At 55.8% G+C, this 18031-nt stretch overlaps 2 protein-coding genes across 10 annotated transcripts in view; one reads left to right on the top strand and one right to left on the bottom strand.

Annotated features, from left to right (window-relative positions):
* Nucleotides 1-75: 75 nt before the first annotated feature.
* Nucleotides 76-1877, bottom strand: TAF11 (TATA-box binding protein associated factor 11). 2 transcript variants are annotated; one of them, XM_041427047.1, is made up of 5 exons: nt 1668-1877; nt 1457-1596; nt 1248-1335; nt 1003-1099; nt 76-478 (listed from the first exon to the last, which is right to left on the bottom strand). In XM_041427047.1, the coding sequence occupies exons 1-5, from the start codon at nt 1854-1856 to the stop codon at nt 348-350; spliced, it is 645 nt and encodes a 214-aa protein (XP_041282981.1). In that variant the 5' UTR covers nt 1857-1877; the 3' UTR covers nt 76-347. The 2 variants fall into 2 exon arrangements, with proteins under 2 accessions (XP_041282981.1, XP_041282982.1); XM_041427048.1 differs by having other exon boundaries at nt 1722-1873.
* Nucleotides 1878-3202: 1325 nt separating this feature from the next.
* ANKS1A (ankyrin repeat and sterile alpha motif domain containing 1A) overlaps nt 3203-18031 on the top strand; it is a 74224-nt gene continuing 59395 nt past the window's right edge. For all 8 annotated transcript variants that reach the window (XR_005954303.1, XM_041427030.1, XM_041427034.1 and 5 more), the window contains exon 1: nt 3203-3413. Coding sequence is in view for 7 of the 8 variants with exons in the window: in XM_041427030.1 (XP_041282964.1) it covers nt 3211-3413 (203 nt within the window). In the remaining variant the exon portion in view is untranslated. The remainder of the gene's footprint in view (nt 3414-18031) is intronic.

Below are 18031 nucleotides of genomic sequence, written 5' to 3'. Positions count from 1 at the left end.
GATGTGCCAGGCCCAGGCTGGGAGCAGCTCTGGGAGCACCTTGGGTCACACAAGGAGCAGATCCCAGTCAGGTTATGAACACAAGAATAAGTTTAATGTACAAAAAAAGCCACATCTGGGCACAGACAGCACATCTGGGCACAGACAGCACATCTGGGCCAGCAGGAAATGCTCTGCAGCCCCTGATGTTCCTCTCCCTGCTGTGCTGAGACCCCAGAGTGCAGGCTGAGGGTGCATCCAGGCTCTGCCCAGCAGGAACATCCTTGAGGCCCCCCAGGCCCCCCCAGAGGGGCCTTGGGGAAGAGTGCACGTGGGAAGCTCCCACAGGAAGCTCACCTCAGCCTCTCTCAGTGGAAGATGATCTTTTTGTACTTGGAGTTGGGGATTTGCCCACGGGCCTTGAGCCTCCTGACGGCCTCCCTCATGTGCTTGGGCTGCAGGGGGGGCAGCTCCCCCCACTTCTCACACACATCCAGGGCTGGACAGACAGACAGACAGAGGTCATGGCAGGGGCCAGCTGAGCTCTGCCCATCCCCTGCTGCTGCTTCAGTGCAGTTTGAAAGGAACAGGGAATGTTTGTGTTTGGGGTTTGCAGCTCAGAGGCAGGAATGGACCTGCTCCTCCTCCCTGCCAGGACAAAAAGCTTCTGAAGCACCCAGGCAGGGTGGAGATGCTGGAGCCAGGGGCTGGATGAGCTCAGAGCCTCTGCTCTGCAGCCCTGGGGGCTGCCTGGGCTGAGATCCCCCAGCAGCTGATCCCATAAAGGGAGACTGGGGCAGGTTTAGAGGCTCCAGGAGCCCCTCTGTCCCTGCAGCACTGAGATCCTCACCCTGCAGCTGCTCTGGGCTCAGGCCAGCCCAGCCTCTCTGCCTGAGGAGAGGCAGCAGCACTGGGGGGCTCAGAGGGGCTGTGGCACCTTCACCAGGAAAAAGCTGAAAGGGAGAACCACGGAAAACCTGCTCCAGGCAGGGAACTCACCCGGGTTCCTCCCTTGTCACTCACCTTCCTCCACCACCTCCCCAACAAACACCTTTGAGATGCCCGACATGGCGATGACGACGTTCTGGGACACCGAGGTGCCGGTGATGGACTGGATCAGCTGCGACAGGCACGGGGACAGGCGGGGACACTCAGAGCCCCACCCCAGCGACCTGCCAGCCCCTCGGGGGAGCTGCAGCGCCTGGGGCTGGGCTGTCCCGGGCCGTGGGGGTGGCACGGCCCCGCCCGGGCTCCCGCGCCGCTCGTACCCGTTTGATGGCGGCCTTGGGGAAGGCGGAGCGGCGATACATCTCGTAGCGGTTCAGCTGCTCCTCGGAGAAGGAGGAGACCAGGATCCTGCGGGCACAGCGCTCGTTCCCAGCCGCTCCCCCGGGCCCGGCAGGAGCGGGGAGCGCTGGGCTGGAACGGGAATCTGGAGGGGGCTGCGGCACCGGGGCCGCGACTCCCGGGCACTCACTGCATCTTCTGGATCTCGTCCTCGTCCACTTTCTGCTTCTTCTCCTTCCGCTCCTTCAGCTCCAGCTTCACCTTCCTGGCCGCGCCCGCCTGCAGCGCCGGGTCCTCCGAGTCCGCCGCCTCCCCGTCCGCGCTCCTCACCTGGGCGAGAGGGCAGCGCTCGCTCTGCGGCCCCGCGGCCCGGCCCGGCCCCGCTGCCGCTCCCGCCTCACCTCCCCGTCCGCCACCTCCGCCTTCAGCTCGCTGCCACCGCCAGCCTCCCCCACCTCGCCTTCTCCCGCTCCCTCCGCGGCTGCCGCTTCCCCCACAGCCGCTGCATCGCCGGCGGCGGGCGGGGAGCAGCCGGCGGGCGGCGGCTCCGGCGCGGCGGCACCGAGCGCGTCCCGAGCCGGGTCCGCCATGGCCGCGCCCGCGGCGCCTCCTGATGACGAAACGCGACGGGCGCCGCGGGGGGCGGAGCCTATCGCCACGGGAACGGGCAAGCGTGGTGCATCGTGATGACGCGTATTACCGGCGACGCTCGGGCGGTAGTCATGGCAACGGGGATGCGACGGCGCGTCCTGATGACAAAATTGTCAGGGCCGCGCCGGGGGGCGGTGCCTGTTGCCAAGGCAACGGCGACTCGGCAGCGCGGCTTAATGACGCGCCCCATGGCGCCGCGATGGAGGCGGAGAATGTTGCCATGCCAACGGCGCGCCACGGCGCCTCCTGATGACGCACCGCTACGGGAGCCGTGAAGGGATGCGCGAGGCCGAGCGTGTCGCCATGGCAGCGGCGCTGCGCAGGGGGGCCTGCGCGGGCCTCACCCCCGGGCCCTGCGCTCTCCGTCCGGCCGGCCCCGCTCTGAGCCGCCCTCCCCACACGCGGACCCTGCCGGGACTCGGCGTTAGAGCGGCCCCGCTGCCCGGTCCCCGCAGGGAAAACCTCCGCAGACCCGCCCAAAACCAGCGCGGCCGAGGGACCGCGGGCAGCGCTCGGGGGCGGGGCCTACGCAAACCCCGCCCTTTGCACTGCGCACACCCAGGCCCCGCCCATGCACCGCCCACCGGACCCCGCCCTCGCAGGCCCCGCCCCCGGGCCCCGCCGCGGCCCCGCCCCGGAAGTCGCGCGGGCGGCCGGGCCGCGCCGGCCATGGGGAAGGAGCAGGAGCTGCTGGAGGCCGCTCGCACCGGGAACCTCCCGGCCGTGGAGAAGCTGCTCTCGGGGAAGCGCCTCAGCTCCGGCTTCGGCGGCTCCGGTCGGCGACTCGGCAGCGCGGCTTAATGACGCGCCCCATGGCGCCGCGATGGAGGCGGAGAATGTTGCCATGCCAACGGCGCGCCACGGCGCCTCCTGATGACGCACCGCTACGGGAGCCGTGAAGGGATGCGCGAGGCCGAGCGTGTCGCCATGGCAGCGGCGCTGCGCAGGGGGGCCTGCGCGGGCCTCACCCCCTGGCCCTGCGCTCTCCGTCCGGCCGGCCCCGCTCTGAGCCGCCCTCCCCACACGCGGACCCTGCCGGGACTCGGCGTTAGAGCGGCCCCGCTGCCCGGTCCCCGCAGGGAAAACCTCCGCAGACCCGCCCAAAACCAGCGCGGCCGAGGGACCGCGGGCAGCGCTCGGGGGCGGGGCCTACGCAAACCCCGCCCTTTGCACTGCGCACACCCAGGCCCCGCCCATGCACCGCCCACCGGACCCCGCCCTCGCAGGCCCCGCCCCCGGGCCCCGCCGCGGCCCCGCCCCGGAAGTCGCGCGGGCGGCCGGGCCGCGCCGGCCATGGGGAAGGAGCAGGAGCTGCTGGAGGCCGCTCGCACCGGGAACCTCCCGGCCGTGGAGAAGCTGCTCTCGGGGAAGCGCCTCAGCTCCGGCTTCGGCGGCTCCGGTGGCGGCGGCGGCAGCGGCGGCGGCTCCGCGGGGGGAGGCGGCGGCGGCAGCGGCGGGAGCGTCGGTGTGGGGCACCCGCTGTCCAGCCTGCTCAGGTGAGCGCGGCCCGGGGGCGGCCGTGAGGGGCTGGGCGTGAGGCGGGGGCGAACAGGCGGTCAAGCTGCGGGGCTGCGGGCAGCCGGAGGGGTTGGATGCGCTCGTGGGGTGCCGCGGGACAAAGGGGGTTCGCCGGCGGTTCCTGTCCTGCAGCGCTGCGGGAGGGGCCGGGGGTCTGCCAGGGGGGGACGCTGCAGGGTGTGAGGGGTGTGAGCCGGGCAGCCCGGAGCGGGAGCTGCTCGGGGGCTGCTGTGCCCTCGGCTGGCACACAGGGGAGCGACTTTGGGGCTGTCCAAGCCGGCAGTGCCCGCGCTGGTGCTGCCCGGTGCCCCTGGCATCAGGGCGCTGGGAGGCTCTGGAGTGTCCGGAGGGCTCCGTGGGCGCTTCCCGCGCTGCGGGATCTCCGCGGTGACTTTCCCGGTGTCACACGGGGTGTCCGAGCCCTGCGCTGGCGTTGTCGCCGCTGGTGGTGACGCTCTGCCGGGGTCTGGGGTCGGCTCGTCTTCAGCCCCACGCTGTGGGATTTGCTGGTTGAAGCTCTCTTGAACCTTTGTTAGGGTTTTTGTTTTTCTCTTCCCCGTGTTTTGGCATCACCTCTCGCTGCTGGAGCTGCAGCTTTGGGGCACTTTGGGAATGCTCCTGGTCCCTGAGCAACTGGTTTGTACTGGGAGGTGTGGAGGTTTGTGTCCCGTGCCAAGTGACACTGTTGCTACGCAACCTGGTTCAGACGGATGGGACTTGCCCCTTTTTGGCCGAATTTGATCCGTTTTTCCTTTCACACAACCCAGCTGGATACCTGCAGGTCGTGCTGGTGGCAGAAGCCTGCAGACATGCGAGAGCTCACCCTGCCCTGGGGCACACGTTTCCCTTTCTGAAACGTAAATCTACCCTTGGGTCGAGCTTTGTTCTTCTCTTTTGATGCATTAAACAGTCTGAGCCCTCCTTTGAGTGGCATGGATGTGCCCACAGGGGGCTCAGCTCAGCGCAGGGGGTCGGTGCAGTTGAGCACCCTGTGAGCTGAACCAGACCCAGCACTGCCTGACAGCACCTGGGCACTTTGGGGCCTTTCCCTGGGACAGTGCCCATGGTGCCATGGTCCTGGAGCAGTCCCATGGTGCCAGGGCCATCCCTTTGGCTCTGTTACTGTTTCTCACATGTGAACAGGGCTGACCTGTCTGAAGGAGGGTGACTGTCACAGCTGTCACTCATATTCCGTGTTCACTGCCATGGCTGTGGGCTGTACCTGCTGGTGGCACTGGACCTCCCCCTTTCCCCTGCCCAGGTCCCAGCCCCTGACCCTGTTTCTCCCTGCACAGCTGGGACTTGTGCCTGTGAGCAGTTCCTGGTCTGGCTGCACGTTGTGGGGCGTGGCAACATGTCCTGTGTGCCACCTGCTGCCATTTGGGAGCTTTGTGAGTGTTTCCCACCTCCTGACCACTTGTTGGGCTCTGACTCCTCCAGCTTGTGTCGACCTGTGTGCCACCTGCTGCCATTTGGGAGCTTTGTGAGTGTTTCCCACCTCCTGTCCACTTGTTGGGCTGTGGCTCCTCCAGCTTGTGTCGGGGTTTTGATGAGAAGCAGCTGCTGAGTGTCCCTGCAAGGAGAGGCCAGAGGCTGCAGGGACCAGACAGGTGAATTTTAGGGTAGAGAAAGGCTCACCTTTTCCAATGCCAGAACATGGGAACTTTTCTGATGTAGGATTTTGCCCTCCTTGGTTGTGGGGAGAAGCCTTCCCTCAGGTGTGTGTGCTCTGTATTTTCCCTTCCTCGGGCAGCCCCTGGCCCTGCTCAGGCTGATCCTGGTCCTGCTGAGGCTCCTTGTGTCTGTAGGGATCTCTCCTGACACGGGAACTGCTGAGCTGCCCTCCACCCCCAGAGCAGGATCATAAACACTCTGCTGGGCCAGCACCTTTGTTCTTTTCTCCACCCCATTTCAGGTCCCTGTTTTAGTTTCTGTTTAAGTCCCACTGTTTGGATAACCTGTTCCCAAAGCTCTTCTCTCCTGAGGTACCTGTCACAGCTCTTTCTATCAGTTCTGCATTTCAGGTAGATAGAGTTTTGGATGGGATACAAATTCCAGGCATTCCCTGGAATTCCCACATTACACCTGGTGTGTGCTGAGCTGGCACCTGCTCTGAGCTGGCTCTCACTGGTTTGGGCTCTCAAAGAGAGCAAGTGCTGCTCCATGAAGCGGTAGAAGATGGCCCTGGCAGTAAATTCCTTGGGATGTGGTGTTTTATCAGGTAACCTGAACTGCCATGGGTCTGTTATCAGTTCAGTGTGAACTTTGTCACAGTCTGGGCTGTGCTGCTCCTTCCCAGGCCGAGCAGGGCCTGCTGGGTGTGGAGGCAGCACAGATTCCAATCACCCCTGGCTGCAGGTGAGCAGGAAACAGAATGGGATGGAGCGGGATAAGCCACAGGAGGAGGAATTTCAAAGACAATTTAAGTCTCTCGAGGGGTGAATGTGCCAGGGTGTAACACTCAGGGCACTGGGCAGGAGAAGGAATGCCAGTGGGAAGCTGATGGGAATGGGGAGTGCTGACAGCGAGCTGGGGGAATGAGGAGGATGCAGGAGGGGGAAATGGGAGTGTGGATTTGCCAGAGCAGATGGTGAGCTCACAAAGAGGTGATGGCTGCCAGGGTTTGGGAGGCTGGGCTCCCTGCTGGCATCCACGCAGCCCCTGGGATCTGCCAGGCCCTGGGGAGCTGCTGCAGGCCTGGCCCAGCAGCCAGGAGCAGATCCTGGCTCCTCAGCCAGGCCTGGCTTCTCCGGTTCCATGGGCCATGGCACAGGCAGGAGCAGCCAGAGAGAAAACCCACTCTGTGCACGCACAGATTGAGGCTTATGAGCAACAGCAAGTCCAGAAACCAGAAATGGTCTGTGAATCCTTGAGGTTCCTTGGGGTTATGAGCCACTTCTGCATCGAGGCTGCAGAATTTGATTTATTGTATTTTTTTTTTTTAGTGGTTCACTGTGAAGTTAGAGGCGGGAAACAACAGAACAATCTGTGGCTGAGCTATCAGGCTGCATTCAGGAGGCTTTGCCAGGAGCAATGAGGGATGGGTTGTGTTAAAGCCAAAGCTGCAGAAGCAGCTTTTTATTTCCATCTATTGCTGTGAAAAGTCTGGCTCTGTGTTGCCAGAGGGGGAAGCTGAGGCTGCTGCTGAGCCCCACATGGGATATGCAGTCCCCAGGGAGTGTATAGAGGAGATGCTTCTGCTGGGAATGAGGAGTTTGGGTGCACATCTGCTGTGGGAAGGGTCGAGTGCTGCTCCACAGAAACCACAACCCTTGCTCCAGCCCGTTTGCTGCTGCTGAGGGGTCTGGTTGGTTTGAAGAGTGACGTGGTGGGATGGCAGAACGCTTGAGTTGGCTTCCAGCAGTCCAAGGGTGGTTAGGAGTCAGAAAAATGAGTCCTTTTTTAAAAAAGTGGGGTTTGGTATTTGTTCTGGTGCGGCTGATGGTTCACAGCAGGGATCTGACAGTGCCCTGTGTGCTCCTGGGGAAGGCTCCGACTGTGCCTGTCTGCTGCCATTCCCTGGGGAAGGGACACGGTGCTGTTGCCAGGGAAGGGGGGATTGCCCTGTCCGAGGTCAGGGTCGGGCTGTCTGTCCCTCCGTGTGTCCCCAGGCCTCGTGGGTCAGCACCAAGTCCTGCAGTGTCTGCAGCAGGGGGCTCCAAGTTCCAGCTCCCAGATTTGTGCAGGCAAGGTGCTTCTCCCTCTTCCCTTCCCCATCACAAGGGAGCTGCTCCTGCTGCATTTCCACAGAACAGGGCAACGTTGGGTCTTCCCCTCGTCCTGCTGCTGTGATTAATCATCTCACCCACTTTAAACCTTCCCCTCTCCACACCTTCCCGTGCACTGCGCCGTGGGACGGATCCTTCTTTAATTACACACCTGAGCACAGGGATTGCTGAAGGTGCTTGGGCCACAGGCACAGGTGTGCACCGGGCTCAGCAGGGAATTGTTTCCTAAGTACTTCTTTAAGAATTCAAAGGCTGCAGTTACTGGCTGCGACTCTGTAGTGTTTTGTCTCTGTGTGATCTTGTGATGCAGTTTTGGAAAGTTTTTGTTTGCTTGCTTTGGTCGGTGCAGTTCCGTGTTCAGGGCTGGGTCAGGAGCACCGGGCTCTCCTCGCTCACTGGCACTAGCCCTGCCCTGCTCCACTCACCCAGGCCAGTGTGCAAAGCAGGGCTTGTGGTTTCACAGCACCTGGGGCTTTCTTGGACACATGGGAATTGTGGGTGGGTGGGTTCCTTCCTGTGAAACCCCCTTGAGAGAGCCCTGCCTTGCTCCCTTCCCAGTGGGCTGTGGGCAGCTCCAGGTTTCCAGGGTTTGGTTGGCAGAGAGGGGGATTGGAAGTGGAAGGCTCTGCCCAGGTGGGTGTTGGGGGAAACACTGCAGCTGGCAGGTCTAACAAACTCCCATCTCCTGGGGCTGCACAGTTCCTGGCTCCAGCAGGAGGGAAGGGCAGGGGGAGCAGGGTCTCCCCTTCTGCTCCCTGTGTGCCCCAGCAGTGGGTGTTGGTGAAGAGGAGCTGCTCCCCTCAATGCCACAGGTCCCCTCCAGCTGTGGAAGGCCCTTTGGCAGGGAGCAGAACTTTCTGGAGATGAATGGCTGGAACAGTATTCAGTGTATTGGGAGCAGCTGAGCCAAGAAACAGGGTTCATCCAGCTGGGCTTTTGTGAGGTAATTCATCATTTCAGTGAGATTGAAGAACAACAAACAGGATAGAAGAGACATGAGTGAAAGGTGTGACACGGTACAGGTAATACAGAGTGGAGAAAATGCATCCATGCCATGCCAGACCAGAAGGAAAGCCCCTCTCAGCTGCTCTGGGACAAAGCACAGGCAGATCCTGGAGGCTGAGCCCCTCCTGTGGCAGCGCCCGAGGGCTTGCCAGGCTGGCTCTCACAGAGAACAAGTGCTGACACCTCCACTCCGTGTGAGCTCATCGCCTTTCCGGGCTGTGCCATCCACTCCTGCTCTGTTCACTCCTCAGATGCAGCTGTGCAGTCGTGCTCTGCCTGTGGAATCCTTTCAAGGTGAAGTGCCCTCAAGATGAGAAGGTGCCTCTGCACACGGGTGATGGCTCTTTCCTCTTGTCACTGCAGCACGAGCTCTGCCCGATGCTGAGCTGGCACTGTCACTGTCCCAGAGAGCTCACTCCAGAGTACAGCTTAGTCATGGAAATGAGATAAATCCTATTTCACAGAAACTGGTAAAAATAAAACTATTGAGGATTGATTTGTTTCTATAGCAACCGACTGGCGAAGTGAGCACAGCTGCTGTCTGCAGGAGGGAGGAAAACAGAGCTGGAAATGTCGGTGCACCTGGGCTGGCTGTCAGCAGCAGAGAGCCTGGGGCTGGGGAGGGGGCAAAGGCTCCAATAAAGACAGGCCAGGAAGGTGTCAGCTGCCTTTGGAATGAAATTTGAGCTGCAGTGTGTGAAATGTGCCCTCTTTACACAAAACCTGGAGAGCCTCAGAGCTCTTTGTGTTCTGCTTCCAAAAAGTTGTGCCCCTGCACCCTCCTGGGTGGGGAAATGCCCTGCCCTGGGTCAGGCAGGGCATTCATGCCACATGGATCTGGGTGTCCATCACATATGCCCTGCCCTGGGTCAGGCAGGGCATCCACCAATGGATCTGGGTGTCCATCACATCACATCACATCACCTAGACCTGAATCCAAAATTACTTTGTCCTGGTGCAGTAACTCAATGAGAAATACTCAGCTTTGAGAAGTTTGGATGAATGAGATTGGAGTTAAACCTTTTCAATTGCCCTTTAACTGAATGTGGTGCTGGATGCTCAGCAGGGATTCCTGCAGGTGTTTGTATCCTGGAAGAAAATCCAGTTGCTGCACAAGGGGCTTAAGTTTGGAACTGTTTCTATCTCAGCAGTGTGTAGATTTGTGTGGTTTTTCCTTTTTCCTAAGCCAAGGATTTTAGCTGGCTCTGGCACACACAGGATGTTGAGGTGGCTGTTTCCCCAGGGTTAGTGAGGGTGAGCTGTTTAAATGTTTGGGAGGCTGCAGAATGCAAAGTGCTGGGTCTCTGTGTTTAGGTACTTTCTTGGCTTGCTGTCCTGTGGCTGTTGAGGGTTCCAGGTGAAAATCAGGGTGTACATCTGACATAGCAGGATGCTGAGGGAGTTACAGGAGAAGTGTGCGTGCATGGCTTTGCTGGACACTCTGCAGGAGCCCGAGTTATTCAGCTGGAGGAAAGTTGAGCTGGAGTTGGTGTTTAGGTTTGGTAAGCTCAGATATATTCACACTCCTCCCTTGTTATTTTAATACATGGTTTCTTTTAAAGGGAAATTAGATTTAAAAATAAGCCTCGAGCTTTTTTCTCTGAACTGTCTGTAGTGCCATGTACTGAGGATAGTCCTCAGTACATGAGAACAAAACCCTGTCTGAGAGTGAGTGCCATAAATATGATGTAAATACATTATCTCATTAGATTTTTATCTAATCCCATTGCCTGCTGTTGTGCAGACTCCTGAGGCAAGCAAGGCTGAAGATGTCCTAGGTGGTCTTTCAAATCTAATATTGAAGTGGGTTGGAAATTAGGAGAATCGACTTTTGCCTCATCCTAATTAAGACACTGAGAAACCCGCCCAAGTTTGGCATTGCAAAGTGCCTGATTTTAGAACAGAATCCGATTCCAGAGGCTGGGTGCCTGCTGAGGTTTGAGGCACCCCCATGCAGGGACCCAGGTGGGCTCCACAGGCTCTTCTCACTGCTGTCAGCTTCAGGAATCAGCACAATTTTTTTAGGAATCAGGAACAGGATTAGGATAAAGCCTTAAGCTCTGAAGACTTCAAAGCTTTGCATCGTCATCTTGGTTCTGTTACAAGGACAGTGAAATCCATCAGATGACTTAAACAGGAGTCTGTGTCCTGTGGACTTGTGTTGGTTTTTTCCTGGTGCTTCTTTCCAGTGATTTCTTGAGCCATGGTTTCTCACTGCACAGTGGGGACTCTGTCAGAGGTGACTGCCCTGTAAGAGATGTTTGACCTCATCCTGTGATGCCCATGGATGACTTGTGGCTGTCCTGGAGTGTTGTTAGTAACCACCTTTGCATGATTTTCAGTTCCTGCATTGCCCCTGTGCCCCCTTCACAGCTCCTTTCAGCCTGGTGCAGGCTGTGAAGCTGTGTCTGAGCTCCTGTGGCTCATCTGCTCTGGGTCAGAACAGCTGAAAATGGAACTTGGAGGATGTGTGGAATTCGTGCTGGATTTGGCATTTTGGAAATATTTCCTCTAATCTCAACAGAAATTATTTCACAGAAGGAGTGAAACAGGATGTGACCTTGACATTCCTTTTCGCTGGAAATAAAGACTAAAGAGAATTGGTTTAAAAGCTCTGAGGATCCTGGTTGGTATTGGGTGTGAGTATTTACAGCTGAGATATAATTATTTGCTGGGACAGCCACAGAAACCCTGAAATTGTTTGAAGTCATGGAGAGTTTTTATCCTGCATATATTTAGGAGTCTGACAGGCATATGTACATGCCTTCTGTACATTAAAAATGTCAGGCTGGGAAAGGCTCTGCTGCTGAAAACAGCTTCTGGCTGGGAGAGCTGTATTGAACAGAGAAAAGGCTCAGAGCTAGGTCTGTTATTCTTGCAGAGAAGCGTGCAGAAATATTTAAAGGGGTTTGGAACATCTTATTTTGTATATGTTCCCCAAAGAACTAAGTTTTTTTTCTGGTGAGGAAAAGCTGTTTGAGGCTGTCATTGTAGGCAGGGTTAGAGCTGGCATTTGGGTGAAACCAGGGCTGGAAGCTGCAGATCCACCATGAAATGTGTGGGAACATCTCTCTTTGCTGCCTGTTCCATTATTGGTTCAGTTTTCCAGCATTAGGGGTGGGTGCAGCTGCCCCTGGCAGCTCTTGGGGAGGGTCCCTGCCCTTCCAGGGCCCTCAGAGCAGGGCAGGGCTGTCAGCTCCATCCCTCTGGCTGCCTGGCTCATGCCCTCAGCTCTCAGCACTCTGTTTTTCAGCTCTAACCTTATCTCTGTACAGATAGTGCAGACAAGTAATGACAACTCCTAGGAGCTATCTCAGGATTTGGGAATCATTTCCTGCCTTGGCCATTCACTCCTGATCCTGCTCTCCGACAGACTGCATTTCAAGGATGCTTCTGGAGTAAAAGGATGTCCTTTCTGATTTCCATCCTTTTCTTCCTTGGGAACTCTTGTCCAAGTCAGTGCTTTCTCTGCCTGTGTAGCATTGACATGACAAGCAGAGCTGATCACAGAGCTCTGTGGCTGCCCAGGTGTGTCCCCTGTGTTCCCATCTGAGCCACCATGGGGTCACTTCTCTGTCTGTCCTCCTCCTCTCCCTGTCTCTGCTCTCTCCCTGTCATTTGCTCTTTGGGCACCCAATTAAAAAGCTCATCAAGAAGGAATGTCTCTGGAGTCAGTGGTATGTCGGTGCCTTGTTTGTGTCCCTCACTGTTGCCAGTTAATCTCTCCTCGCTGTGTCTTTCTTTAGCCCTCAGGGACTCCTGGTTAAGCTGGAGCTGGGATTGGTACAGGCTTAAATGGAGCCATGTGAGTGCTGGGCTGCTGGTGTGGGCTGTGTTCAAGGGTAAAGTGTGCTCCAAACGCTTCAGTGGAAGCTTTGTTGTGGCTCTGAATCCTCCAGTCCTGTGTCCCCCTCCTCGAGGGCCTTCCCTCTCATCCTGTCATTCTGCTCTTTGCTGTCAGAGCAGCTCATTTCCTTTTCACTCCAGCACAGTGTTTCTCCTGCCTGTCCTGATGTCCTGGGCTGCAGCCCAGGGATCCCTCCCAGCATCCTGGGGTCTCTCCATGTGCATGAAATTGAGCACTGCAGTGCCAGCACCGATTCTGAGTCCTCCTGTCACTGATCTGGGCAATGTCACAGGGGAAGGGGGATGTCGTGTGAATCTCTGTCTCACTGCTTTCTGTCTCCCTAAGGCAAAAGTGCACTCTGTGTGCAGTTGTTGGTACAAAATAATTGCATTTGCTTTTTTAATTGCTGTAGGGAAGGGGTAATTCGGTCCCTGAATCTCTGTCTCTGCTTGACTTGGCCTATTTACCTGCTTTTCATCTGCCCCGGGTCAGACACGTCATGGTTCAGTGTTCAGGCATCGGGGCTGGGCAGCAGCCAGGCTGAGAGGGTTAGCAGAATTTGGGAAGGGGTGGGCAGCAACCAGGCTGAGAGGGTGTGAGCAGGGTTTGGGAAGGGGTGGGCAGCAGGGCTGTGAGCAGGATTTGGGAAGGGGTGGGCAGCAACCAGGCTGAGAGGGTGTGAGCAGGATTTGGGAAGGGGTGGGCAGCAGGGGTGTGAGCAGGATTTGGGAAGGGGTGGGCAGCAACCAGGCTGAGAGGGTGTGAGCAGGATTTGGGAAGGAGTGGGCAGCAGGGCTGTGAGCAGGATTTGGGAAGGGGTGGGCAGCAGCCAGGCTGAGGGGATGTGGGTGTGGGTGACATGGCACAAAGTGAAGGGCCAGTGCCAAGGAAGAAGCCAAGGTGGCCCAGAGGAGCACTGGAGCATGCCTGGCTGGGCAGAGCAGACCTGGAGAAGTCTTTTAGTGCTGAGATGGGCAGAACATGGGGTGGTAATTGTCTCTCTATAGAGAGGTCTGAGACTGCACCAGGAGGAAGGTGTCCATGTTTAAATAAAGTATCACCATCCCCATACCCTGCTCAGTGCAAGGTGCTAGAAATCCCACATTCCCACTACGATGTGTATTGGATCAGATCTCCGTGGGTGCTGGAAACCAACATTCACTTCGAGGTGTGTTGACATTGTCTGACAGTGAGCAGAGGATGACACGTTTTCTGCCGTCCCAAAACCCTTAATTGACACATCCATCCCATACAAGGACAATGGCAGGAGGGGGAGGGCATGTGCTCTACCACAATTTTTTCTGCACAAGTTGCTTTTGATGACATTTTTACTCCAAGCCCAGAGCTGTGTGCCTGTCAGAAGGGAGCAGTGCAGATGGACATGTTGGGCTCCAGACACGATGCTCCATTGCTGTTGGCTGACTGACATGTCCCATGGGATTCTGCAGCTTGTTAAATCATCTCACAAAGGAGAAGGGGGAGGGAAAGCCCAGTGCAAGGTTGCCAGCTGTAGCCAGCTCAGTGCTGCAGCATCAGCTGCTTGGTGGTTTTGATCAGGAATTTGTGGCTGCCCAGGGTTTCCTTCTATTTCTCTGGAAGTGCTCAATGAAGGGAAGGCCAAGGGAAAGTCTGGCACCTTTCTAAGGAATTGTGCTGCAGTGGAACCCAACAGCCTGCACTATCTACATGTGTCTTGCTAATTTTCCCTGCATCTTATTTATTTTTTTTAATATTTTACTTACTTCCATGTAGTGCATTTTCTCCAGTGCAGTGAGAGCAGAGCTGAGCTGCAAATGGAGAGTGAGGGATGTTTACCTGAGCAGTGCCCTGGTTCCTGTTTGCAGTTCCAGGATATTGGTTTATGACTTTGATAATGCTGCTCAGTTCACTGAATTTCTGCAGGAATGTTTTTGTTCCTTTTGCTCCTTTTCCTCAAAACCCCATCTAGTCAGATGCAAAAGAAGAGAACGGGCCACAAAATCAACATTCAGTCAACCTCAGTGAGAGGTTTGTCAGCATTTGGTAAATGCTGTCAAATCTCTGTTCTCTTTTAGGGGTCACTTTCCTGCCTTGAATGAGCCCAGACTATGTCAAACCCTCCCATCTCCGTGCTGGGTGGTTGCCTTCCCATTTTCCCTGCTCTTCCCCTGCCATCATGCTGCCTTTGGCCAGGATGTGGACAGGGGGATGCTCCTGCTCCACACACATCACACCCCAGATCCTGCACCCCTCCCAAAAGACCCTGCTTGTTTTTTCTGACTCAATGGCTGACCCTTTTTGCACTTCTCCCAGCCAAGCTTGTTTGGCCCTGGCCCTGAGGTCAGAGCCAGTGTTGGAGCCTGTGCTGTGGGGCTGCTCCTGCTCTGGCCTGTCATCAGCTGGGAATGCTCCTTAATGGGAGTGGGTTGCAGAGTGCCTGCAATGCTTTTAAGAATAAAGAGCAGCATGTGCACTCAAACCAGACCTATATTTTTCCTGTCCTGCAGCTCTTTATTTGCCCCTGCTCAGAGGGATTCTCTCATGTGGCACACACTCCACGCCTGACCCAGCCTTTCTGTCCCCACTGCCACCCCCACCATACATTAAGTTTAAATAAATGCATTTTCACTGCCAGGAGCCATCCGTAAGGCTAGGGCTCGCCTCTTCCTAATGGGGGGTTTTAGCTTGGATGGACACATTTCTATTAGTGATGCCAACCCTGTCTGGTTCCTTTCGAGTGTGAGCTGCAAGCCCAGGAGTTAAATGTGTGGTTGTCATGGGTCTGTGCTGACCCAAAACAGCCTCCCCTGGAAATGAGGAGTGGGAGATGGTAGACTGGTTCTGAGGGAAGCACATGAGCTCACCACCTGCCTCTCAGTTCCTGAACTGATCCTTCACAGTCTGCTGCTGCTTCACAAACCCATGCAGGTTTGCTGCTCCTGGCCACCTGCTGCACCTGAGGAACAAAAGGCTCTGCTCCTTTCCAAGGGAGAAGGGATCATTTGGCCATCAGAGGATTGGTTGCTGCACTGGTGGAAATGCTGGTTTCTCACAGCACCCTGTTGACCTTACACTGGCTGAACTGTCTGCAGGTGTTGGGCAATGAGGCTGGAGCTATTGAAAATTGTTGTTGAGAGTTGTTGCTTCACTCAGAAAGAGCTGGTGAAGTAGGAGCTTGAGGTCTGGCTCTGTGCAGAGGGCCAGGCGTGGCTCTGACTGCTGCAGTGTGTCAGTCAAAGTGGACTGAACCTGAGAATTTTCACTGGAATCCCTGGTCAGTGTGTCTGAGTACAGAGCTCAGGCTCAGCACCTCTCTGGCTGTTGTGTTGTGCCATCTCAGCTGGGTCACTTCTGTGTGTCCTGCCTTTATGGTGGTCGTTGCTTTTCCTTGTCCGTTCTGGCATCTTGAGCTCATGACCCTTTGACTTTGAGGAAAATCTACCCACTTTTCTTACAGCAAATTAAAATCTGGGCCAAGAAGTTGAGGAGTGCAGAAGCTCATGGCTTTGGCTTCCTCTGCAGCCGCTCCAGTAGCTGGAGTCTGACCAGCTGTTCTCCTTGGGTTTTCTCAAAACCTGCCAGGAGGAGCTGAGAGTCCCTTGCCCCAGCAATGCACTGCTTTCATCTCCTCCAGCCTTGCATCAGCCATTTGTTGATAAAAGCTGTTGTAGTATCTGGTGGTTGGGGTGCATAAGAAGCGGGGTCCCTGCTCTGTTGGAATCCCACCATGCCAAACCCTGCCTGCTGGCAAAGTGGCTGCAGCAGTGCCTTCCTCACACATGTTTCAGAAAAACATAAGCAGCTTCCTAACCCTGAGGCCTTGCCCAAAGCCTTTGGGTTGTTTGTGTTCCCTGTGTAAGCAGGAAATACCAACGGAGGGTCGCAGGAATGCAGTGCTTGTGTGGATGTGCATTGCTGGGATGTGTGACTGACCTGCTGTGGTGGCCTCTGGGCAATGGACTCGAGGGAATCTGCCTCCAGCCCTCACTGCCCTCCTGACACTGTCTCTAAGGCTTTGAGTGAAGTACACAAACATCTGGGGCCACTGCTTTAAACTTCCCGGTGCCTTTGGGCCAAGCCACTCGTGTTTGCTTGTGTTTCATGTTGCTTTTTGTTTTAGGTGTTGGGTGTGTAAATACAGGGCGTCCATGGCCTCTGCACGAGCACCCTGAGCTCTCCTGATGCTTCCTTAACCCATGTTAGTGAGACCAGAGACCAGCCCCAAAGGTTCATCATTTGAGCTGAAAACACCACCTTGTTCTCTAAGCTTGGCCCTGCTTTAGCTCCTTGCCTGGGGTGGTTTTGGGAGAAAAGTTACTTCTGCAGTTGGGAAGAAAGAAATGGAAAAGCAAGAGGACAAATGTGGTCCTGTTTAAAGGTACTTTGGGATTTTACTGTGACCTAAAGCATGTTCTTTATTCAGCAGTTTTCACAAGCAGGAAGTTTTATTTAAGGCCTTGCTGAATCATAGAGCAAGAGAAAACTGAGCAGAAGAAATAGTTTAAATGGAGCAGATTTTGCTGTTTTCAGAGCTTTCCTGATGTCCTCAATGTTCAGTCTTAGTTGTCTTAAGCAGATGCCATCAGGAGCATCTTCAGATGCTGCCCTGGTGCAGCAAAGGACAGGTGAGCCCTGGGTAATCCTTTTAGAACAAGAGCACAAGGTAGAAAGTAACCCCTCTCTTTGATGTGAAGAGCTTTTTGGGGATTGAGGGAGAAAAACAATCAAAAAGCAGCAGTGGTCAAATTGGCTCCAGATCTTTACTGGGGACTGTATTTACAGTATTCTCCTCATTGGGGTTTCTGTTTAGAAATCAGAAACAGCCCAAAGTCACGGAGAGTTCTGGGCTTTGTAATCTGCTTTTCTCAGCACCCTGTTTCCATACCTCAGGAGAATTGTGTGGCCTTTCTGGCAGAGCTGAAGAGGAGGGAAGGGAGTGATGTGCTTCGCTGCAGTCCCCACATCTGAATATAAATAGTTCTCCTCTTGGATCCTTCCAGTCTGATCTTATGGGTGATTTGACCTTTCTTTGATAAAAGCTTTCTTTATTTGCAGGAATAAAAAGGCAAAGGGGAGGAGAGGACACAGCAGATGTTTTTTTTTCAAATATCTTTAGATCCTGGCAGTTGATTTCTGCAGCACCCAGCACTCACTGCTGGGCCAGCTCCCTCCTGGCCTCCAGCTTTTCTCCTGCTCTGAGCTCCTTGAACAAACTTTGCATTTTACTGTAAAGCATTGACCTGGAGGTCTCTAAGGAAGTGTTTTATCATGGGGACACCACGCTCCAATGGGGACAGATGCCCCAGGCTCTGATCCCCAGCCCTGCCCACTGCACCACTGACCCTGGTTTTCCTCATTTCATAACTTCAGCTGAAAGAAACATTTGTGTTAATTGCTGCTGGTTTTTCATGTTCACCCTCAAGCAGTTTGAGCTCAGCTTCCAAACACAGCTCAGTTTAATGTGTAAAACCACGGGACGCTGGCACTGCCCAGGTTACAGCCCAAGCAAGAGCAGCACAGGTGCAATGTCAGAACTGCTCTAGACTGCACACGAGGCTTTCTGGCACTAGTTCTAACCATTAATTGCCATGTTAAATCCAGCAATAAATTATTTGGGCAACCACACTGCAGGAGCCCACTGCCAGGAACAAACCCCAGCTGAGTGCTGCTCAGTCCCCTTCACGCTACAGGACTGCAGCCTGGATTGGGCAGGGCACTCCCACCCACCCTGAGAGGGGTTTTTGGTGTCTCACTGACCTTCTGCATGTGGTTTAAGCCATCATCCTGTGAACAGTGTCAGTGCTGGAGGTGCACTGCATGTGTGTATCCTCCTGGAGCACAGGGTGGTGTGTGGCACGCAGGATGCCTCAGGATAAGCCTCTCATCCTTTGCAAATTGGATTTTGTGGCTCACTTGCCTGTCCTCTTGGATAAAGTTTCCCCTTAGCTGCCTCTCCTCTAGCAGAGCTCGGGTTCTTCTTTAGACTGTAAAGCCTTTTATAATGCTCTGCAGATCAGGAGTCACTTGGAAGGGACAG

Source organism: Onychostruthus taczanowskii, unplaced genomic scaffold (assembly GCF_017590055.1).
Source record: "Onychostruthus taczanowskii isolate IOZ18803 unplaced genomic scaffold, ASM1759005v1 scaffold97, whole genome shotgun sequence".
Taxonomy (NCBI): domain Eukaryota; kingdom Metazoa; phylum Chordata; class Aves; order Passeriformes; family Passeridae; genus Onychostruthus; species Onychostruthus taczanowskii.
Note: the sequence above shows the minus strand (reverse complement) of the source record. Positions and strands in the feature narration are given on the sequence as shown.

Bases quoted from the DNA above. Each gene is read 5' to 3' on its own strand.
- TAF11 (XM_041427047.1), bottom strand. From the start codon at position 1,856: ATGGCGGACCCGGCTCGGGACGCGCTCGGTGCCGCCGCGCCGGAGCCG. The intron at 1,336-1,456 runs GTGAGTGCCCGG...CTGTGCCCGCAG, and splicing joins GACGAGATCCAGAAGATGCA to GATCCTGGTCTCCTCCTTCT. The intron at 1,100-1,247 runs GTACGAGCGGCG...TGCCTGTCGCAG, and splicing joins CCAAGGCCGCCATCAAACGG to CTGATCCAGTCCATCACCGG.